General features: G+C 48.7%; 1 protein-coding gene across 2 annotated transcripts in view; it reads left to right on the top strand.

Moving 5' to 3' along the window:
- The window catches only part of EPHA2 (EPH receptor A2), a 34705-nt gene extending 11732 nt beyond the window's left edge, over positions 1 to 22973 (top strand). Inside the window, exons 3-17 of one of the 2 annotated variants that reach the window (XM_081202970.1) lie at positions 152 to 812; positions 11415 to 11570; positions 12026 to 12358; positions 13341 to 13465; positions 13595 to 13754; positions 13935 to 14037; positions 15035 to 15090; positions 15998 to 16123; positions 16346 to 16528; positions 16703 to 16764; positions 18260 to 18469; positions 19081 to 19230; positions 20479 to 20672; positions 20915 to 21070; positions 21794 to 22973. In XM_081202970.1, the coding sequence (XP_081059096.1) occupies positions 152 to 812; positions 11415 to 11570; positions 12026 to 12358; positions 13341 to 13465; positions 13595 to 13754; positions 13935 to 14037; positions 15035 to 15090; positions 15998 to 16123; positions 16346 to 16528; positions 16703 to 16764; positions 18260 to 18469; positions 19081 to 19230; positions 20479 to 20672; positions 20915 to 21070; positions 21794 to 21899 (2781 nt within the window). In that variant the 3' untranslated portion in view covers positions 21900 to 22973. The remainder of the gene's footprint in view (positions 1 to 151; positions 813 to 11414; positions 11571 to 12025; positions 12359 to 13340; positions 13466 to 13594; positions 13755 to 13934; positions 14038 to 15034; positions 15091 to 15997; positions 16124 to 16345; positions 16529 to 16702; positions 16765 to 18259; positions 18470 to 19080; positions 19231 to 20478; positions 20673 to 20914; positions 21071 to 21793) is intronic. The other variant, XM_081202971.1, reaches the window with a different exon arrangement.
- Positions 22974 to 23189: the final 216 nt, after the last annotated feature.

Here is a 23189-nt window from a genome sequence, read left to right as displayed (position 1 = left end):
ACCATAAATAGTCTCTGCTTGAACCTATTGTTTCAAAATCTGTTTTTCCTGGTGTGCTGCTGTTTCCAGTGGCTGTCACTTCCACAGATTATTACTTGTGCAAGAAGAAGCATTTCCTCTAACGGCAGCCATTTTCTCTTCCCACCCCCAGTGGGATCTTCTCCAGAACGTCATGAACGAGTCCCTCATCTACATCTACTCGGTCTGCAACGTGATGGAAGGGGAGCAGGACAACTGGCTGAGGACCAACTGGATCTACCGCGGCGAAGCTCAGCGCATCTTCATTGAGCTCAAGTTCACCGTCCGAGACTGCAACAGCTTCCCCAGCGCCACCGGCACGTGCAAGGAAACCTTCAACCTCTTCTACGCGGAGTCAGACGTGGATTACGGCATCAACTTCCAGAAGCGCCAGTTCCGCAAGATCGACACCATCGCCCCGGACGAGATCACGGTGCGGGAGGACTTTGAGACGCGCAACGTCAAGATCAACATGGAAGTGCGCTCGGTGGGGCCCCTCACCCGAAAGGGCTTCTACTTGGCCTTCCAGGACATTGGGGCTTGCGTGGCCCTCCTGTCTGTCCGGATCTATTACAAGAAATGCCCCAAAGTCTTCCGCAACATGGCCAGCTTCCCCGAGACCATTGCTGGCGCTGACTCGCAGGCCTTGGCGAAGGTGTCAGGCGAGTGCGTCAAGGATGCCTTGGCCAACGAGGACTTGTTCATGCACTGCAACTCGGACGGGGAGTGGCTGGTGCCCATTGGCGAATGCCGCTGCCGCGAGGGCTACGAAAAGGACGGGGACAGCTGCAGAGGTAACTAGGGTTTGCTTTTTGTTTTACTCCTGCGTCGCTGAACTTCCCAGTTGTCATTCGGACAAAGCAATACTTGTCAGAGCCCAGCGAAGGGAATGGAGGGTGCAATTGATGCCACAATGCCCCTACTTCATCCTAGTCACCCAAAGCCCACCTGAACAAAAATGGCGATTTCATAAAGTGTCCAGGGCATTCTCTATGACTTCTGCTGATGTGAGGCAGCTGTTGCTGCTATTCCTCTTTGCCCTCAAGGTGGGAACTTGATTTCCGGGGGGCACAGTCAAGAGCGATGGAGGTGGTCTCTAGTGGCACACTGGGCCCTACCTCTTGTTGTGGGCTTCAGTTATGCCCGCATAGCACCCACAAGGACTCTGCCCCTCCCGCTCCCAGTCTTTCCAGCTATCTGACTCTGGTCAGGTGCAAGCAGGCAGCTTCCGCTCTGAGAAGTGCTGGATCTGTCAGGTACCGGCAGTTTCTCTCTACTGGGGCCCATGGAAATGTCAGACTTTTCATCCTTTGTCTACTCACATAAGGGCCCCAGAAAATGTGTCTTCAAGCTTCTTATGGGGGTGGGCTGGCTGTTCTCTTCGTCTTTCATGCCCCCACTTCAAATCTGCCATAGCAAGCCACAGGAGTGGGGAGACGACTAACAGGAAGCCAACCCATAATGTTCCCTTTTCTCTGCAGTTCTGTCTTGTCCTGTCTGCATGGTGCCAGCAGATTATTACTGTTTCTCAGCCAAAGTGTTAATGTTGCTTGTTAAGTATTTCACTGCTGCGAACCCTTGGTCCATTTGTTTGGTGAAGTTTGATATTGACAAAGGCTGAAGATAAGTATTCTACACTTCTCCATTCTGGCCAGAAATGTTATGCATTCAGCATTTCTTGCCGTGAGTGTGTGAGTGTGAGAGAGAGCCCCCTTCCCCACCCGCTCAGCCCCTGATCCTAAAAGAGCTCTCAGTTCCAAATTCTGGAATAGTGGCCTTTGTGCATCAGGACATTCTCTGCTAGACAAAGAACCTAAGAAGCTACCTAATGCCAAAGCTGATCCTTGGACCATCCATCTCTCTCAGTACTGCTGTAGCCCCTGCACTGCTCTTCTGTTCGGGGGATTCAAAATGGGGAGAGAATCGGTTAACAGGGGAGAGTGGATCAGTAGAGAAGCAAGTGGCCTTGCAAGGCAGCTCATGTCAAAGCTCATGTATCTTGTATATAGACATTTCCAGGGTTGATTCCATTTTACCAAACTCCTTTTTTATACTGCCATATAGAGAAAGTGAGAGCAGCAGCCAAGTCCCCTCCACTCACACCTGTCTTGCTCTTCTGTTCCCCACCAATCCAACTGAGTGAGCCCCCTTGTTGGGAGATGGGGAGTTGTGGGGGGGGGGCAGGAGGAGGCAGCCGCCAAGAGGCTTTGCTTCAGGAATGTGCCTGGGTTTTGCAAAGAGAGAGGGAGAAGGAGATAAGGAACCTTGAAGGTTATGGAGTAATACAGGCATCTTGAGCAAGCCTTCTCTCTCCCCCATACACACTATCAGGCTCACCTGATAGAGGCTGTTATCTCGCTTCCCTCCTGTATGATATCGGAGGCCAAAGGGGGAGCCAAAACATGGGGAAGGGAGCTGCTGGCTGCTCAGTTTCTTCAGATGGCCTCTCTCCAACGTCAACGAGAAGGAATTCAATTTTTCGATGGAGTGGACAGACTCCATGCCTGGAGAGAGCAATGTACCCCTCGGGGGAGACATGGCTGAACAAGCCTGCATTTAAAGGGGGCGTGATTTTACCCTCTTACCCATTTTTAGCCACTCATGGGGTGCAGTGGGGCCCAGAGAGGTGCTAAGGAGCAACTAATCTCCATTGAGAGTGATGCTGCTTGGCCTCTGGAGATCCAGAGATAGTTTTCTTGCTGCAGAGGGACTGGACGGAGGAGCTGGGGTGACGGCTGGACATTGCGTCCACTCCCTCTGTGGTTGATCACCACCTCTTGTCGGGAGTTTCAGTGCCTCTGAGCTTATGCGGAGCGCATTTATCTCGCTGCCCCTCGTCCTCCTGCAACCACGTGTGCTGCGGGATTTCATCAAAAGTCAAATTATTTCTTTTTCTTTCTTTTAAAGAAAGGTGAGAGCGTTGACTAGAAACACTTGTTTGATTTCCTATCTAGTCTGGCAGGGCGGGGAGTAGGATATCTTGGTTTGGATTTGGAAGCAGAATAGAGGATTTCTCTCTTTTCCTCCCTGCCATTCTACAATGGCACCCAGCACCTTCCCCCCACACCCCCGCACCGCCAACAGTGCTGGTTTGCAGACCCAGCCTGGTTGCCACAGTGACAGCCAATGCCTTTGCCCCACCCTCTGCATTTGTCTGGTGCTAGGGGAGATGCCGTGGGGGGGGCTGCTTCTGGGAATCGAAAAGAAGAAAGGGTGGCCTTGGCTCCAAGAGTGATGGTGGTGGGTGGAGAGGAATAACTGCTGTTGTTTTCCCCCCTAACTCCTTTCTGCCAGTGTGGTGTAGTGGTTAAGAGCGGTGGACTCGTAATCTGGTGAACCGGGTTCGCGTCTCCGCTCCTCCACCTGCAGCTGCTGGGTGACCTTGGGCCAGTCACACTTCTCCGAAGTCTCTCAGCCCCACTCACCTCACAGAGTGTTTGTTGTGGGGGAGGAAGGGAAAGGAGAATGTTAGCCGCTTTGAGACTCCTGAAGGGGAGTGAAAGGCGGGATATCAAATCCAAACTCTTCTTCTTCTTCTGCCTTGATCTTCCTTGTTACATCCCTGCCTCCCAGCCGCACACCTGGGAGAAGTTCCCTCCGTCAGTTGTCTCTTGCGGGGGAGGAACGTAGAGCCATTTTCCCCCTTCGAGAGCCAGTGTGGTGTAGTGGTTGAGAGCGGTAGACTCGTAATCTGGTGAACCGGCTTCACTTCCCTGCTCCTCCACATGCAGCTGCTGGGTGATCTTCGGCTAGTCACACATCTCTGAAGTCTCTCAGCCCCACTCACCTCACAGAGTGTTTGTTGTGGGGGAGGAAGGGAACGGAGAATGTTAGCCGCTTTGAGACTCCTTCGGGTAGTGATAAAGCGGGATATCAAATCCAAACTTCTTCTTCTTCTAAGCCATTTATTCCTTGAGTGTTTTGCAGAAGCCTACCTGCCTAACCCCAGCTCTCTCTCATGATGGGATAAGCTGCTCCTCTGTGGGCCCCTCTCCTCTTTTCCAGGCTGCCTTCCCCTGTTGGCTCCCCCAGCCATGGCACAGCCCCCCTCCAGATCTCCTAATCCGGGCCTCCTTTCTGAAAGGGGGAGCGCCTTCCCACCTCTTCCCCCCCCCAATTCCCTTCTCCAGTGGCATCTCCACCTCCAATGAGCCTCCAGCCTGGCTCAAAGCATCCTTAACAGCAGAAGAAGAAGAAGAAGAAGCAGCTTTCCATCTTCTCTCCCATCCATCTGGGGAGATGTGGCAATCATCCGCAGACCAAGCACCCAGCCATCTTCCACCCCCAACTAAGCCCCAAGCCTTGGACCCTTAGCAGGGGTGTCTCCAAAGACACTGGTCCTCTGTCCTATCTGAATGGAGGCATTGTTTTCCCCTGAGAGAGGGTGTGTGTGTCTGCATCTGTATATGAGGCTTGGGTAGGGACCCCGCTGGCTTATAAACTCGCCCTCATTAAACCAGACTGGCTGTTGGTGCTGTGAATGGCAAGGGCTGACATGTCCCTTTGTCCCACTCCGCCTCGCTCTCCTGGCTGTCTCCTTGCTCCTCCAGCCTTGATTCATGGCTGCTTAAATGGCTTGCCGCACTCTCCAGATTTATCTGGCTATCTCTTGGCATCAGCGTCTGCACGATTTCAGGCGACACCCACACGCGACTCTCAAATTTCACCTGCTAAGGAAACCTGTGTAACCCCCCAAAAAAACCTTAGTGCCATAGGAAGGCCTTGGGAATCCCCTAAATGGTGGCCTGCTTGGCATTCCGTCTTAACTGGGTCAAGTCACACAAATGAATTAGTGATTGGGTGGCAAGCTTCCCTTCTCCTCCAATAAAGGTAAAGGGACCCCTGACCATTAGGTCCAGTCATGGCCGACTCTGGGGTTGCAGCGCTCATCTCGCTTTATTGGCCGAGGGAGCCGGCGTACAGCTTCCAGGTCATGTGGCCAGCATGACTAAGCCGCTTCTGGCGAACCAGAGCAGCGCACGGAAACGCTGTTTACCTTCCTGCTGGAGTGGTACTTATTTATCTACTTGTACTTTGATATGCTTTCAAACTGCTAGGTTGGCAGGAGCAGGGACCAAGCAACGGGAGCTCACCCCGTCACGGGGATTTGAACCGTCGACCTTCTGATCGGCAAGTCCTAGGCTCTGTGGTTTAACCAAAGCACCACCCGCATCCCTCCTCCAATAGCGGTGTTTATTTTTCTCGCCCTGGCTTTTTAAATGTGGAATTTCTGGGAGGAAATAGCTCCAGCGTGCTAGGTGTTGCAAAGAGTACAGAGTAAGGCAAGCGGGTGTCGCTGCATTTGAGTTTTCTGGCACCAACAGGTATTGGGCAAGGAGGAGACTTCAGAGTCTCTGCTTGGTGGATGGAGACCCTGGGGGTTGCAGCAAACTGCATTGGGTGTGTGGGAGAGGGGGGGCATTGACTTCTGCTGGCTTGGCCACCCCCCACCTGCACTCTGCCCACACGTTCCGCCATTGGGCTGTAGCTGTCTCCCTCCCAAGGCCAGTCGCATTCTGCAGCCGCAGCTTCCTCCAGCAGGAGGGGGGCGGGATTGGAAAAAGGAATTTGCCCTTTTGTGTAAAGATACTCTGACCTCCCATCCCTCTGGCCTCTGTGAAAAGGGAGGCCCATGGGCAGGAAACAAAGGCAGTTTATCTTCAGGAATAAACACAGATATTCTTGGCTTCCTGCACACATTCCCGCCCGCCCTCCCCTCCAGCCCCCCGCCCTTCACTCCTTTTTAGCTCCTGCTGGCAGCTTCTGTGCTGCCACCAGCCATCACCATCTCTCTGTGTGTTTTGCCTCTCTCCCTACTCTGGCCTTCAAGTAAGAGAGATTGCCAAGGAGGGTTCTATTCGCTTGGCAACTCCGGGGGGCTGGCTGACAATATCTCAAAAGGCCAACTGCCCGCCCGCCAGAGCCTTGGCATGGCATTGTGTGCTTCTGCGCTCTTGCCTACGGCACGAGGCCAGCCGAGTGGCGTCATGTTCAGAAGGTGAATTATTGAAAAAGCGCCAGGGCACCTGCCAGCAAACATTCCGCTTCTTATGTTTGTATGCAATGGTCCAGCTCTCAGGACGTCCCTTTTGTATCGATGGTATTAGTCAGGTTGTGACGTCGAATGGGTTTAAAAGGTGTCCCCCTGATTGGTCAGGCAGTAGGGCTTGGTTTTTAAAAATGGGTGCCTTAATACACGTGTTTATTTATTTAGAGCCCGTCCTCTCTCACCTGCAGGAGGGAATGCCTCTTCTGAGACGGTGCATTCATGGATCCTTTCCCAACAGTGCATGCTTTTTGCTCCAGGACAATTGTGTTTTACCCATATGCAAACTTAACTGCCTAATTCACGCCATTGATTGACATGCTCTTTTAAATGGGTTGCAAGCCTAGTTTTTGCAGCAACGTTGTACAGTGGTACCTCGGGTTAAGTACTTAATTCGTTACGGAGGTCCGTTCTTAACCTGAAATTGTTCTTAACCTGAAGCACCACTTTAGCTAATGGGGCCTCCTGCTGCCGCCGGAGCACGATTTCTGTTCTCATCCTGAAGCAAAGTTCTTAACCCAAGGTACTATTTCTGGGTTAGTGGAGTCTGTAACCTGAAGCGTATGTAACCCGAGGTACCACTGTATTTTTTTTTTTAGAGTTGGAAAGGGACCCTGAGGATTGTCTAGTCCAACTTCTTGCAATGCAAGGAGATGCAGCTGTCCCATTCAGGGATCGAACGTGCAACACCACGCTCTGACCAACTGAGCTATCCATGATCTATCTAAGATTTTAAAACTGTAATGTGAAAACACGGTACAAATGATCACAAGTCATGCTGAGGTGGCCGCTGTCCAATTAAGGCCCCCTCTGGGCTATAGTTTAGAGGACTCCAAACTAATCAAGAAGCTGTCGCCATCTTAACCAAGTTTCTTAAACAGTCATCTTCTGGGGGAGGGGTTTTGGGCTTCTGTGGATTCTGAACTGCTGTGATGGATCAACAGACCAGGTGTGGGGACAGCAGCAGACACCTGGTGGGCAACATCCTCTTCCACCCCCTCACAGCCACCACTCCCTGTTAATACTTCGTACTGGGGAAGCAGCTGCCAGCACACCTGCCTCTGGAAGTCCCAGGGAGAGCCTCGACATGCCCAATAATTGCACACGGAAGCGAGTCTCGGCCAAGGGTGGCTGCGCTTATCTTTTGCGGGCATTTAACTGCTCAAACTAGAAATGTGTTCTAGACTCCTTCAGATGGCATCTGTGGAGTGGGGGGGGGGGAGGAAGGGAGCATTCTCGGTCCCTTCCAGCCCAAACATTTGCTGCCTCCTGCCACACTCCACAAGTCCAAGCCAGCTGGGCTTAACTGCACACCTTCTAAATATCGCTTAAGTAAAGCTTCTATCTCTCTCTCTCTCCTCTGCGGGAGGACCAAAAACCCCCAGCATTCAGGTTTAAAATGATGCCAGCTGCCAAATTCAAAATGGAGGGAAAGGAACAACTTGCCCCCTCTCTCTCTGCACCCCTGATTGCACCCTGCTGTGGCAAAGAGGAGTGTGGGAGGCTGTCAGGCCATCCTGTTTATGGGTCATCTTGGACCCTGGTGGGTCTTTGCTGGAAATATGCCTCTTTCAGTTTGACACCCCCCCAAAAAAAAAATCTAGTGTCTTGATCAAGGGAAGTCATAACCCCGCTCTATTCTGTCAAGACAATAAACAACTATTTTACTTTTAAAAGACAACTGTTCCCTGTTTAGGGAAGTTTTTAATGTCTGATGCTGTATTGTTTTTAATATTCGGTTGGAAGCTGCCCAGAGTGGCTGGGGAAACCCAGCCAGATGGGCAGGGTATAAATAATAAATTATTATTATTAAAATAAAAATAAAATTTTATTTACCGTATATCCCGCCCTCCCCAGCCGAAGCCGGCCTCAGAGCAGCTAACAACAATAAAAGTAACACAGTTTACATAAAATCACAATCAATTAATTGAAATGCCTTCTAAAATCAATTCAAAATCAAATGAATGGCAACCATTGGGCTAGAGTTCTATGCATTGGTCAGGCCCCACCTGGAGTTTTGTGTCCAGTTTTGAGCCCCACAATTTACGAATCATAATTGACAAGCTGGAAAATGCGCAGAGGACGGCAACCAAGGATGATCAAGGGTTTGGAAACCAAGCCTTATGAGGAACGACTGAAGGCGCTTTTTCTCCTGTAAAAGAGGAGACCGGGAAGAGATAGGATAGCCACCTTCAAATATCTAAGGGGCTGTCACATGGAAGATGGAGCAAGCTTCTTTTCATCTGCCCTGGAGGGTAGGATTTGAACCAAGGGCTTCAAGTTACAAGAAAGGAGATTCTGGCTAAACACCGGGAAGAACTTTCTGGCAGTTAAGAGCTGTTTGGTAGTGGAACAGACTCCTTCCTTGGAGGCTTTTAAGCAGAGGTTGGATGGCCATCTGTCATTGATGCTTTAGTTGAGATTCCTTGCATTGCAGGGGGTTGGACTAGATGACCCTTAGGGTCCCTTCCAACTCTGCAGTTCTATGAAATACAATTCAATGTAAGCATAGAGGCAAAAGAGGTCCTCGTTTCACGCACGCACCAATAGGGTCTGAACTAGGAGTGAATGATCAGGAAAGAGGTAGTGAAAAAAGTGAATTCCATGTTGGAATTCATTAGGAAAACGATCGAAAATAAAAGTGCCAACATCTTAATACCGTTAGTCAAATCGGTGGTGTGATAGCACTTGCAGTTCTGAAAATCACACCTGAAAAAGAATATTGTGGAGCTGGGGAAGGCTTAGGAAAGATCAGCCAAAACTATAACAGGGCTGAACAGCTGCTCTGTGAGGAAAGAAGAGGCCGTATGCAGATCTGTGGTGTATGACACTGTCTTATTGGAAATCGATACGATAATCTTTATTGTCGTTGTTCCATACAGAACAACGGAATTGAAAACGGAAAAAAATCTACATAAGACATTCAAAACCAACATGCCTGCTATCCCAGCCTGGTTAGCCCCCTAAAAACTCCGATACCCCATTTTTAAAATACAATACACTCCCGTAGAGACTCCTTAAAGGTAAAGGTAAAGGGACCCCTGACCATTCGGTCCAGTCGTGCCCGACTGTGGGGTTGCGCGCTCATCTTGCTCTATAGGCCGAGGGAGCTGGTGTTTGTCCGCAGACAGCTTCCGGGTCATGTGGCCAGCATGACTAAGCCGCTTCTGGCGAACCAGAGCAGCGCACGGAAACGCCGTTTACCTTCCCGCTGGAGTGGTACCTATTTATCTACTTGCACATGATGTGCTTTCGAACTGCTAGGTTGGCAGGAGCAGGGACCGAGCAACGGGAGCTCACCCCGTCGCGGGGATTCGAACCGCCGACCTTCTGATCGGCAAGTCCTAGGCTCTGTGGTTTAACCCACAGCGCCACCCGCGTCCCTTACACTGCGTTTAAAACCAAAATTGCATTTGGATAGAAACTGTTTCTCAGGCGGCTAGTCCTAGTCTTTATAACCATGTACCTTCTTCCAGAAGGCAGAAGCTGAAAGTACCCTCTTCTCCTTGGGGGGGCCAAGAGGAGGAACCTGCTTTGGGCACCAGCCCTGAAACGATGCCTTATGAGGAACGGCTAAGGGAGCTGGGCATGTTTAGCCTGGAGAAGAGGAGGTTAAGGGGTGATATGATAGCCATGTTCAAATATATAAAAGGATGTCACATAGAGGAGGGAGAAAGGTTGTTTTCTGCTGCTCCAGAGAAGTGGACACGGAGCAATGGATCCAAACTACAAGAAAGAAGATTCCACCTAAACATTAGGAAGAACTTCCTGACAGTAAGAGCTGTTCGACAGTGGAATTTGCTGCCAAGGAGTGTGGTGGAGTCTCCTACTTTGGAGGTCTTTAAGCAGAGGCTTGACAGCCATATGTCAGGAGTGCTCTGATGGTGTTTCCTGCTTGGCAGGGGGTTGGACTCAATGGCCCTTGTGGTCTCTTCCAACTCTATGATTCTATGATTCCATGAACAAGAACACACACACACACACACACACACACACACACACACACACACACCCCTCCTGCCTTTGGTAGCATGACATTTTTACAGGTAGCACTTTTGTTTCTAAGCAAACTGAGAGATCACAGACCACACACACAAGATATTGAAAGAGGTTAAGACTGGGGATGCTGTTTCTGGAGAGGCAGCTTTCAAGAACAAGACCCTCTTTTCCATTTAACAACCTGGGTGTGGGTGGGTGTGCGTGCATGCGTGTTTCTTTTTTTTTAAAAAAACAGCAATCTCTTGAATGCAAGTAAAGTTCCATCTGGGGCAGAAGTTTGAAAATGCAGAAAAGCATTTCAAATAGCTAAGATTTGCTATGTTCAGGGGGACAGTTAACAAAATGGTATTTTGTGGCTTCTGTTCTGGAGCCTCAGTAATGGCCCATCAGATTCGGGAAAGGATTTTCCCCGCTCCAGCCCAGGCTGGGACATTATCTCTTGGCATCAGGGGCTGCTGTGACCAGACAGGATGGTACAGAGTTCCATTGGGAAGACCATGGCATTTTCTCCAGGCACAAAGATGCTTCTACCACTGTCTGGTTCACAGGAAGGTTTTTGAGTAGGCTGTCTTTTGAAAAATAGTTTCCCTGCTTTGAATGGAATGGAGTCTCTGCCTGAGGGCTGCTGGATTGGTGCGATCCTGGTAGCAGTGCCCATAGGGGGCTGTTGCTTGCAAGAAAGGAGTCTTCATGCCAGCTGCTGACTTAAGGCAAAGCTATAAGTCGGGCCGCATTGAGTGCTTTCCAAACGGGAACCGGAGGCTTCCAAAGAGCTCTTCCTTTGTAGATCCCTCAAGGAAGTGACGCGATCCCAGGGGGATTTTGAGGAGCAAACTGAGTTCCTATGGAAGAGTTTACTCATGCAGGAAATAAGTAAGAGTTGCTCGTCTCAGGCATTGGCCTAGGTAGGCTGGGGCTTTCCTCTGCACGTCCTTCCACCCTCCCCTGTAATGTGCGTTCACCATGATGCATGCACAGTCACGAGGCACACTGGAAAACTGAAGAAGCAGCAGCAGTAGAGGTACCCCAATGGATGCACACGTCAGCTTGGAGTGTGTTTTCATTTCCAGTGAACAGATTAAAAGGACCTGAGTGTATCTCTCCTCCCTTGCCAAGTATTCTTTGAAAACTAAAGTGCTTAATGATCTTTGGATTTACCTTTTTCCTAAGTTCTTGTGGAACTATCATTCCCATTGAACACATGCGGAACTGAGATCGAACGGTGACTTTGTGGTTTGATTTGAACTCGGGTCTTTCCGATAAAAGTCATCTCTCCATACATTGTCTGCCATGGGCTGTGCTTAGGATCCCCGGGAGAACTAACCCAGCCCTTCTTTTCTCTTTTTTGCAGCTTGCTCACCTGGGTTCTTCAAAGAGGACATCTCCAACAACGCCTGCTCAAAATGTCCCTTGCACACTCTGCCGTCTTCCGAAGGTTCCACCTCGTGCCCTTGCGAGGAAGGCTATTTTCGGGCTTTGACTGATCCTGTTTCCCTGCCATGCACAAGTAAGTGGGAGATCTAAGCGGTACGATTGCCCCGTGTCCCAGGAAATGAAAAAGGCTTGCCGCGTTGACGGCTATCCGCTTGGAGGTTCATCAGTGTCCAGAGGCAGTTTGCAAGTATTTAATGAAACCAAGCAACCTTGGATAAGCTACTGCTGTTTTACTCAGTTTGTGTCAGTCACAGGAGGGAAGGCAGGAAGCGACAAAAGCAGCAGACTCGCTCCTGGGCAATGCGAGAGTCCCTGTGGACAATATTTGATGAGGGGTGGGATAGATAGCTGAGATGGAGAGAAGGCCAGAGCGAGGAGAGAGGGATGGAGGATAGTACCAGAGAAAAGAGCCAAAAGTTGGAAGTGAAGGCCTAGGAGTTGCTGGGCTAACTGGGGAGTGGTCTTCTGCCCTGCATCAAAGAGACCCGTTCATTTTTTTCATTAGGCCCTTTTTTTCTCCATTCACAGGACCCCCTTCTGCTCCCCATGCTGTCACAGCCATAGGCTTGGGTGCCAAGGTTCAACTGCGCTGGTCCTCACCCCGGGACACAGGTGGCCGCAAGGACATCACCTACAGCGTGTCGTGTGAGCAGTGCTGGCCGGAGTCGGGAGAGTGCCGGCCCTGCGACGCCACACTCCGGTATTCGGAAAACCCTCACAACGTGGCCAGCACTTCCCTGACCGTCAGCGATTTGGAGCCACACGTTAACTACACCTTCACGGTAGAGGCCCAGAACGGAGTGTCCTCCTTCAGCCCACGGCGCAGCTACGGCGTCACCAGCATCAGCGTCAACCAGACTGGTAAGGGGGCGCAACGTCACAGCCAAGTGAAAACAATGCAGATGTGCACTCTGAGGTGCCATTAGTCTGCACAAGTATCGTCCTGAGAGCTGTTGCCTTCCGACGCTGCTTTCTGGAAGCATAGGGCGAGTGCTGTTGGGGCAAAATGTGGTCTGATCCAAGATGACTGCTCTTGCGATCCATGCCACTGCGCAAGGGGCATTCCCTGGTTCTTGAACATGTCCTTTTCTCATACGGCAGCCACAGCAAAGAAACTTCTTGTCTGCTAAGGATGGGACTAGGGATTGCCCGGAAGAGCTGAGGCCTGGCTGTTTTGTGTTGGGTTTCCCAACCACCACTCCCTTTTAAAGCTTTGTTTTACCAAAAAGAACCCACACCTCCTTACAGGATCCTGCAGAGCCCAATGCGCCATCCAAATTTGCCCAGAGGCTCTTTGGATAGCTGGATGGGACAGAGGAGGAGACAGCTGTGTGTGTTTTAGATAAAGGTAGCAGTGTTCAGTTGTTGAGCAAGTTTAGGTTTAGTTTTAATATGCGCATAAAGCAGCCAAGAGGTTGCAAGCAGTGCAGAGGGACCAGTCCATAGAGTGTACTGCATCCAGAAATTAGTTTTAGCTCAGAGCTTAAGCCCTGTTAGTAAAAGCTAAACACACACACAATAGCCTGTCTAAATTTGAAACTATATGTATAGATTAGCATATGCTAATTGGTGTCATTTGCCTTGTTATGAAGGCAGCTGTGCAGAGTGGGGTCTTGTGGTTTGTTCTGTTGGACTTTTATTTTGGACCTGGGTGTTCACCAGATCTGCGAATCTAATTTGAACAAACTCTCAAAGTCGTAAGATGCCTCATTACAGATGAGTTTGCAAATTCTAGATGGATCTGGGGCTACTGGCTGGCTGGTGACTAGGGCAAATGGTTTTGGCTGGGGAGGGTGCAATCCACTGCAGCATGCCAGACTTTCTCCTCCTTCTCCATGCTCAGAACCTCCCCGAGTGACCTCAGTGACCATGGATGGCCGCACCACAACCAGCCTAAGTCTGTCCTGGACTGTTCCACCCCGGCAGCAAAGCCATGTCTGGAAGTACCAGGTCACCTACAAGAAGAAGGTATCTGTCTCTCCTTGGCACTTCTCTGCTCTTAACCTTGAGCAACGCTCCCCCTCCCCCCAACCCCCCAGCCCATTTCACGGGGAGAAACTGAGCCATGCGAGTTTTTGTGTGTTCCTTTCCTTGCAGAAAGATGAGAACAGCTACTCTGTACTGCGCTGCGAAGGGAGCTCTGTGACTCTCCCGAAGCTCACCCCTGGGACCAAGTACTTGGTGAGCGTCCAAGCACTGACCCAGGAGGGTCAGGGAACCAACAGCATGGAGCACGAGTTCGAGACGCTCGATGAACGTGAGTTTTGGGGAGGCAAAGCTCCTCTAGTTAATGCCGAAGCAGGGAAAGTAAATTTGGGGGCGGGGGGGGGGGACTGGAGCAAAGTCACCAGAAGAGGATGAACACACAGACACACAATCTGTTTTCGTATAGCAATGTTTTCCTAACCACCACCTTTTTCTTCTCTGCACCCCACAGGCTCTGACGGCACAAATACCACTGCTGTTATTGGGGGTTCTATTGCTGGCTTTGTTGTCACGGTCGCGGTGGTGGCGCTGATTGTCGTGCTCATTCGCCGAAGGCATGTGCTATTATTATTATTATTATTATTATTATTATTATTATTATTATTATTATTATTCTGTTTGTTTAAGGCAGCGGGGCAACAATGGCTTTTAGGAGAGTTGAATGCCGACTGCTCCTTTGCTTCCCACGGGGTGCAAACAGGCAACTTACGGCAACCTGTTACCTCCAGTCTAGCAGGCTTTGCAGGGTTGGTTTTGTTGTTTGTTTGTTTTTAATGATACCATAATCTATTTTTCCAGAGGCAAAAGTGGAATGAGTGTAGACTTCTCCCAAGTGCCTTCAGTTTTCAGAGAAATGGTTTGCAGCAAGTGAGCATTTTTGCCAGATAGCAAACTGTCTGGCCTTTTCCTTTTTGGGGGTCTCCTTTTTCAGAAGCAGTTAAAAAAAACTTGTTTTCATGGGGTTCCAATGGCTCTTCCATTAGCACATGCGAATATAGCACTCCATGTCTAGCAACATCAGCATCCATCTGATGTCACAGTCAAACCAGGCTGAACATGCTAGGCTTTGGAGATTCCCCTCCTGGTTTATTCCTTTTTGTGTTTTTAAACTCTTTAAGATAAACCATCAAAAGTGAAAGAGGGAGAGAAACATGCTGCTGAGTCATGGTGTCCTCACACCAGCCCCATGTGCTCTCTCCTCTGGGATTTGTATTTTTAAGCCATGAATTTGCACTTTTGCATTCGTAGGCCTGCTTGCACGTCCATTACATTGGTGCAACCTGCCAAAATTTGGGAGGGCAGAACCTTAGGGGGTGAGGCTTGATCAAAGAACCTGACTTGAGAAAGCATATTTCCCAGAAATCAGTGGAAAGGACTGACCCAAAAAATTATTTTAATAAGTTAAAAGGCCTTTGAGAAGGAATGGGACAGAGGTTACAAAGTTTGATGCAAGGAGGTCTGTGTCTAGTGGATAAGGTATTCTGTGGGAGAAGGTACGGATAGGATTGCCTCACAGGATCACTCAAGAAAACCCTTATTGTTGTCATTTAGGAAAAGGAACTCAAGGGCCCGGCAGACACCAGAGGATGTTTATTTCTCCAAGTCTGGTGAGTAATGGTCACTGGCCACATCAGTGCAGGAGGCGGAATTTGCTGGATCTGAAACATCATACAGAACAGAAAAGGGCAAAAAAATTACAAGCTGTTTAGACCTCAAGAGAGAGCATTTATTGTTAAAGGGGTGCATTTGCGGTGTCTGAACCCACATGCATGTCCAGCACTCACATGTGTTCACACACACACACAAACCAACAAGAGGTTTGGGGTCTTTTGCTAGAGTTATAACATGCATACATTTAGGAATACGTGTTTGCCTCTGTTCCTGCCTAAATAAAACTCCTGACAACCGATACTGAATTTTATTCTCGGCTGGAAATCCTAAAAGACCTCTTAAATGCCAGACAGGCATCCCAGTAATTTTTAGAGGCAAATAAAGGATTTTTACATTAAGATTCTTGAGAAGCACATCAGCAAAGGTGGCTTACTTTATTACACACAGTGTAAGAAAGTTCTTCTGTTTTAGACAGAAAAAAATAAATATTTAAGTAGGGAGCAAATCCTACCATACACCTTTATCTAAAGAGTGGAAGAATCCCTGCCTATTCGCAAAAGCGGACTCAAACTGATAGTAAGTTAAGAAATGGAGGGAGGGGGAAGAAGAGTATTGGTGGCGGGGTTTGAGATAAGTAGCTAGTTTCATTGTGCTTTTGAATTTAACCCAGAATTTCTTGCCTGCTTCTCACCTCGCCCATCTTGCAAATTAAGTGTTCGACTGAAAATCATCCTAGCAGGCTGTGACTGAACTGGCCGTCTTTTTCTCTGCTCCATTGCCGGATCATAGACTAACTTGGCAGTGGGCAACACTTGAAAAGCAGAGAGTTTAGGCATGGAACTGCTTTATAACAGCCTCTGCCAAGAGCTCCCCTTAACTGTGTTCTTCCTCTTCGCCCCACAGACCAGCTCAAGCCCCTGAAGACGTATGTGGATCCCCACACCTATGAAGACCCCAATCAGGCAGTCCTGAAGTTCACAACTGAGATTCATCCTTCGTGCATCTCCCGGCAGAAAGTCATAGGGGCAGGTAGGGTGCCTTCCATCGATATCTTGCACAATGCAGTTGGCTGATGGAGGTGGAGAGCATGTCTCTTCTCCCATGTAGTCAACGCTAGTTTCAGAAGGAGCTTTCAGAAAGGGAACTGGTAATGCTGACTTCGATCTTCAGGTTGAAGCTGCCTCTGCTCATCCACCCTGTAGTTATTTGAAAAGAATATGAAACACTTCCACTTTTTTCTTTTTTTGCCAGGTGAGTTTGGGGAAGTCTACAAGGGAACGCTGAAGAACAGCAAGAAGGAGATCCCAGTGGCCATCAAGACGTTGAAATCTGGCTACACGGAGAAGCAACGCATTGACTTCCTGAGCGAGGCGAGCATCATGGGCCAGTTTAACCACCACAACATCATCCGCCTAGAGGGAGTTGTCTCCAAATGTAAGAACCCCTAGATAGGATTTAAGGACCTTGGTGCCTGTTACTGGGTTCCTGTTCCAAGCTACCTCTTTCTGCAGGGCCAGTTCCAAGACACCAAACTCCTGGGCAACTGCATCAGAGTTTGGAATCTACTTGGCTCTCATAAGCCAATTCTCTCTCTCTTTCTCTTTCCAGATAAGCCGTTCATGATCATCACAGAGTACATGGAGAATGGTGCCCTTGATAAATTCCTGCGGGTAAGTCGTATTCTATAAGAATGATGATGATGATGATAATAATAATAATAATAATAATAATAATAATAATAATAATAATAATAAATAATTTATTATTTATACCCCGCCCATCTGGCTGGGCTTCCCCAGCCACTCTGGGCGGCTTCCAAAAGAATATTAAAATACTGTGATACATCAAACATCAAAAGCTTCCCTAAACAGGGCTGCCTTCAGATGTCTTCTAAAAGTCTGGTAGTTGTTGTTCTCTTTGACATCTGGTGGGAGGGCGTTCCACAGGGAAGGCGCCACTACCGAGAAGGCCCTCTGCCTGGTTCCCTGTAACTTGGCTTCTCGCAGTGAGGGAACCGCCAGAAGGCCCTCGGAGCTGGACCTCAGTGTCCGGGTAGAACGATGGAGGTGGAGACGCTCCTTCAGGTATACTGGACCGAGGCTGTTTAGGGCCCGTTTAGGGTATTCTGTTCATTGCTGGCCTCCTTCTCATGTATACTGTGAGTAAGAAGAGCCTGTTGGATCAGGCCAGTGGGCCATCTAGCTCAGCATCCTGTTTGCAATGTGGCCAGCCAGATGCCCATTACAGGAAGCACTAAAGCAGAGAGCGATAGCGCTCGCCCCTCCTGCACTTTCTGATGCTCTGAAGCATACTGCCTCCAACATAAATGGGTTTTTATGAACTGAAAGAGCCTTTGTTCTTAAAGGCAGCATGTACATATTTTAAGTCAAAAGGAATAAAGCTTCTGCTTAAGAAACTTAGCATTTAGCTTGCATGTTATTTAGTCGTGTCCGACTCTGCGTGACCCCCTGGACCAGAGCACACCAGGCACTCCTGTCTTCCACTGCCTCCCGCAGTTTGGTCAGACTCATGCTGGTAGTTTCGACAACACTGTCCAACCATCTCGTCGTCCTCTGTCGTCCCCTTCTCCTTGTGCCCTCCATCTTTCCCAACATCAGGGTCTTTTCCAGGGAGTCTTCTCTTCTCATGAGGTGGCCAAAGTATTGGAGCCTCAGCTTCAGGATCTGTCCTTCCAGTGAGCACTCAGGGCTGATTTCCTTAAGAATGGAGAGGTTTGATCTTCTTTCAGTCCATGGGACTCTCAAGAGTCTCCTCCAGCACCATAATTCAAAAGCATCAATTCTTTGGCGATCAGCCTTCTTTATGGTCCAGCTCTCACTTCCATACATCATCATCATCATCATCATCATCATCATCAACCTTTTATTCGACCATCAGTCAGAAAAAAGTACATTTGTCAATACACAATTAAAAGCTCCAGGAAGATTTTAGAGCTTAGCCAACGCTAAAATGGGCTAAACAGATAGCCCCATCCCATACATCACTACTGGGAAAGCCATAGCTTTAACTATACAGACCTTTGTTGGCAAGGTGGTTTCTCTTCTTTTTAAGATGCTGTCTAGGTTTGTCACTTCTTTTCTCCCAAAAAGCAGGCATCTTTTAATTTCGTGTAGGTCCTAAATCCTTCCCTTTTTGCCTCAACAGGAAAAAGATGGGGAATTCTGTGTTATACAGCTGGTGGGCATGTTGCGGGGTATTGCCTCTGGTATGAAGTACTTGGCCAGCATGAATTATGTCCACCGGGATTTGGCTGCTCGCAACATCCTTGTCGACAGCCAGCTCGTCTGCAAAGTCTCCGACTTTGGTCTCTCCCGCGTCCTGGAGGATGACCCTGACGCCACCTACACTACAAGTGTGAGTGATAACGGCTGCTGCCCCGTCATGTTAAGTTACGGTTCTGTCCCACCATTGCCAAGGAAGCTGCAACGGGTGGGAAAGGGGATGCAATATGAGAGCCAGGGCTGGCATCTGGAGGAACTTCCCATAGTATAGGAGGAAGAAATAGGGAAGCCAGAAAGGTGGGGTTATAGGGGGTCCAAATGGGAGGAAGGAACTTCTAACTTGCTGGCAGTGGATGATCAATGGAATGCGAGTGACCAGTAGCAGGAAGTCTGCTTTACTGCTCGGTATAATAGGGAGCCAGTGGGAATTAATCCAGGCTCTAGGAACACCTGAAGAAAGAAGAGGAAGGAAGGAAGGAATGCTTGTTTCCCATGACTCCTAAGATGGCTGCTAGCTAAGGTCTCTGCCCTGGTTCCGGAAGGATTTGACTTCTAGTCATCAACATCTGCCACTTGGCTAAAACACGACACCTTGCTTTTCTATCAGGAACATCAGAAGTTGCCTGAACGGAGGAAAGCACACATTTAGAGAGCCTGGGAATTAGAAAGTGTTTTCTCCCCCAAATCAGTGAGTGCCTTGGGAGTCAGAGGTTCTGAGGGTTTTGGTGTGCTTGTCCCTTGCAGGGTGGGAAAATCCCGATCCGGTGGACGGCACCGGAGGCTATCTCTCATCGCAAGTTCACCTCGGCTAGTGATGTCTGGAGCTACGGAATAGTGATGTGGGAGGTGATGTCCTATGGTGAACGGCCTTACTGGGAGCTCTCCAACCACGAGGTAAGCGATTGGATGTCCTTGTGTGGGTGCTAACTAAGGGGCAAGTGATGCCCCTACTGGTGACCAAATTGCTGTTGGATCCCTTGTGTTTGGAGTTTTCTGGCTAATGGAGAAGAAAGCTAATTCTAGGAGATACAGTCGAAATATATATATAAATAAAAAAAATTGTCCAGTAGCACCTTAGAGACCAACTAAGCTTGTTCTTGGTATAAGCTTTCAACTGCATGCACACATCTTCAGATACACTGAAACAGAAGTCACCAGACCCTAATATAGTGGGGGGGGGGGTTGTTGACGAGTGTTAACGACTACAATTAGTCCTACAGGAAAAAGCAAGGGATAGTATGCAGGTGATTAGCATATGTAATGAGGTAGGAATCCAATATCTCTATTAAGACCAGGTCTCTCCATAGTTTTCAGTTTAGTGATAAGTTGTAATTCAGCAACTTCTCTTTCAAGTCTGTTTCTGAAATTCTTTTGTAATAAGACAGCTGCTTTGAGATCCCAGGAGATTGAATGTCCTGGGAGATTGAAGAGATCTCCTACTGGCTTCTCTGTCTTGCGATTCCTGATGTCAGATTTATGTCTATTCATCCTTTGGCGTAGGGTTTGGCCTGTTTGTCCAATATAGAGAGCTGAAGGGCACTGCTGATATTTTATGGCATACACAATGTTAGAAGATAAGCAGTTAAATAGGCCTGAGATGGTATGTTTGATGTTGTTTGGTCCAGTGATGGTGTTGTCTGGGTGTATGTGGCAGCAAAGGTGGTACTGGACAATATTTTTATTTTTTTATATATTTTATATATTTCGACTGCATCAGACCAACATGGCTACCTACCTGAATCTAGGAGATACAGTCCCAGTTCCAGAATGCAAATGGAGTTTTGTCTTGAGGTCCATTTTTTTAATGAAGCAATGTTACGAGGCTCCCCCCCCTCCACATCCCACCCTAGCTGTGTGTGGAAATGTCTTTGCCCCCAACATGGGCTCAGTCTTATGATGTAAATTGCATCATAAGTTTTGCCCAGACAGTCGTCTATGAATCCATCCACCCGTTCTGACTCAAGTTACATAAAAATGTGCTTATGCTTGGGTTCCTCAAAGTTTATGTCTGCAAGTCCTGGGGTGGGCTTGCAATCCTGCCTGCCTTGGATGCTGGTTTTTATGCTAGGATGGTAAGACAAAAGGGGTGGTCTTTCCAAGCTGAATCCCCTTCACTGTTGTTCACTTTGCCTTCCCAAACAGGTGATGAAAGCAATTAATGAAGGCTTTCGGCTCCCAGCACCCATGGACTGCCCTTCTGCCATCTACCAGCTGATGATGAGGTGCTGGCAACAGGAGAGGAGTCACAGACCCAAATTCAATGATATCGTTAGCATCTTGGACAAGCTCATCCGCGCTCCTGAGTCACTCAAGACTTTGGCTGAGTTTGACCCTCGGTACGTTCCTCTCTCCTGGGCCTCCTGCTCTCAGAATCCCTAGATATGGTTTGGGAACTGTGGTCTCCGAACATCCCCTTCCCCTCTCCAGTCCTTTGAGACGGAAGCATGTAAGAACAGTGCCAGGAAGGGGGGGGGATTCCCAGCCCATAAGCCTCCCAAGAATTCTCTCCATCCACTTGGGTCCCCTTAGACAAGACCGAACTTTAAAGAGCCGGGGTCCCCTTTTTTTGTCTTTGAAGGATCTCCATTCGCCTACCCAGCACCAGTGGCTCAGAAGGGATCCCTTTCCGAACTGTGGCCGAGTGGCTGGAATCCATCAAAATGCACCAATATACAGAGCACTTCGTGGCCGCTGGGTACAATGTCATTGAGAAGGTGGTGCAGATGACCAATGAGTGAGTGTGGCAACTTCCACTCTTCCTCCAGTTTTTCACCCCCATGCCTGCTGAGAATGCTTCTCCTGTTGTTTTTTCTCATGGTCTTTCTTCTCAAGCCTTTGTTCCCCTCCTGAGAGAGGAGGTATCTGGAGTTCAGGGTCCTCTGTGAAAAGCCAACTCAGCTGGCTGTGAACATCGTGGTCCATTCGACCCCTTCCCAGTTCACAGTGGAGAATGAGGCTCTTTTCTGCTTTGATTTCCAGAGAGGAGAGAGCTCCCTTCTTTTGTCACATGACTTCACTGTTAGAATCCTGTAGGATTCATAAATTCACCTTTCCACCGTGTCGGGGCGGGGGCTTACGCATCTTGTTGTTGCTGCCTCTTGTTGTTCTCCCCTCTCTCTTGGGAGAGGCTGATTCAAGCCTGCACCCTATAATTAAGCCACTTTATGAGGCCGGGAAAACGAGGAGTGGCTCGTTAAAAGCAGACGGGTGCCCAGCCTCCTTGGATCATGGCAAGGGGAGTCCACACCTTCTCAGCACGGGGGTTGCTGGGAACCTTTGTGTGATATTGAAGCTGTGGCTTCAATATCGACCTCGGTTTCTTTTTTAAATAATACCTCTGCAAGAAAGATGGAGCTACTGAATGTCAAGTTATGCTGGTGGGAGTTAAAGGAATACACTCCGGATTTCACAATATTTCCCACTAACCTGGTCACATCTGTTTTCTTCCCCTTCCCAGGGACATCAAGAAAATTGGGGTACGTCTGCCAGGACACCAAAAGCGCATTGCCTACAGCCTCATGGGTCTGAAGGAACAGGTCAGCACCATTGGCATTCCGATCTAAGGTGGACAGATCTTGCTCTGTATTGGTAGCTTGCTTGCCTAACTTCAGCTACCCGGTGGCCAGGCCAAGAACCATTGGGCCATTGTACTTCCTGATACATACTTGAAGTGGAGAATTCAGGAGACCTCTCTCACCAAGGATGCCGGCTGCCAAAGAAGGAGTCGGGTGCCTGCTTTTCCACTGTGCTTCCTCAGCATAGCTCTGCGTTTTATTGCCTGGCCTCGTGACTGCTGGAAATAGTAACGCTGTGGTGCTGGAAGTTTTCAGACGAGGCATTGGGCTGTGCCGCACACTGACTGTGCGTCGCCAAGCAGATCTGCCAAAAGCCACATTTCATTCCATGTTCCTCTCTCCTGGCTTGGACAGATCCTGGGACTACTGGATGCCTGGTTCCATCCTTCCTGCCATCTGGCTCCCTTCCGTTTACAGCCCTGCAACACAGAAGACCAAAGCATCCCTAGAGCTGTCCATCCCATTGCCAGCTCTGCCATCTTGTCTCCGAGAAACCTGCAGGCCCAATGCCGTATTTATTTACCTGTTTGGAAGCCAAACCTCAACTGGTTAAGACTCTGTGGATTTTGGGAGGTGGGAGAGTTTTCTCATGCCACAGCAACATTGTTGAACGTTTTTTGGACGCTGAACAGTTGCTCTGTTCAGTCACAGATGGGCTCTTCCTTTGTTCTTCCTTTTTAATAAGCCAAACGTGGTTGGATCAAGAGTAATGCCTTGCGCCGAGTCCCCTCTGGCATTTGTGAGTTTCAGCTTTGAAGTGGTTGTGCCAAGGATGACCGAAAATGACTCTCCACAGAGTCATCTCAGTGTTTCCTGCTCTCTATTTATTCATCTTTTCCAACTGCTGCCCCTTCTCCCCGTTCCTATAATGCACTCTTGACTTATTGACAATTGTTCTCCTTCCATATTACTTCAATTTTTAATTTATTTTTTTATATTTATTGATTTTTTTAAAAAAAGCAAGACTTTGCTGTTAAGGGTAATCATGCACAACTTGAACAAAAAAATGTTTACCTTGTGTGCAGGAATATTTCTAGCTTTAATAAAATGTTTTTATTCTTGTTTTGTTGTGTAAACTGCATTGTATGGAATGAAATGTGAGCACATAACTCCCTTTAAGGAGCTGGCTGTTGGCCACCGTGACTAACAGGCTTCCCAAAGGCATCTAGTTGGCCATTGTGAGAATAAGATGTTCGACTAGATGGGATTTCGGCCTGATGTAAGAGCCAGTTTCACTGTTAGGGCTCACGATCCGCTTCTAGAATGTTATAGGTCCAC

The sequence above is a fragment of the Podarcis bocagei genome, assembly GCF_964188305.1.
Source record: "Podarcis bocagei genome assembly, chromosome: 7".
NCBI lineage: Eukaryota > Metazoa > Chordata > Lepidosauria > Squamata > Lacertidae > Podarcis > Podarcis bocagei.
This window is presented reverse-complemented; position numbering and strand designations above follow the sequence as displayed.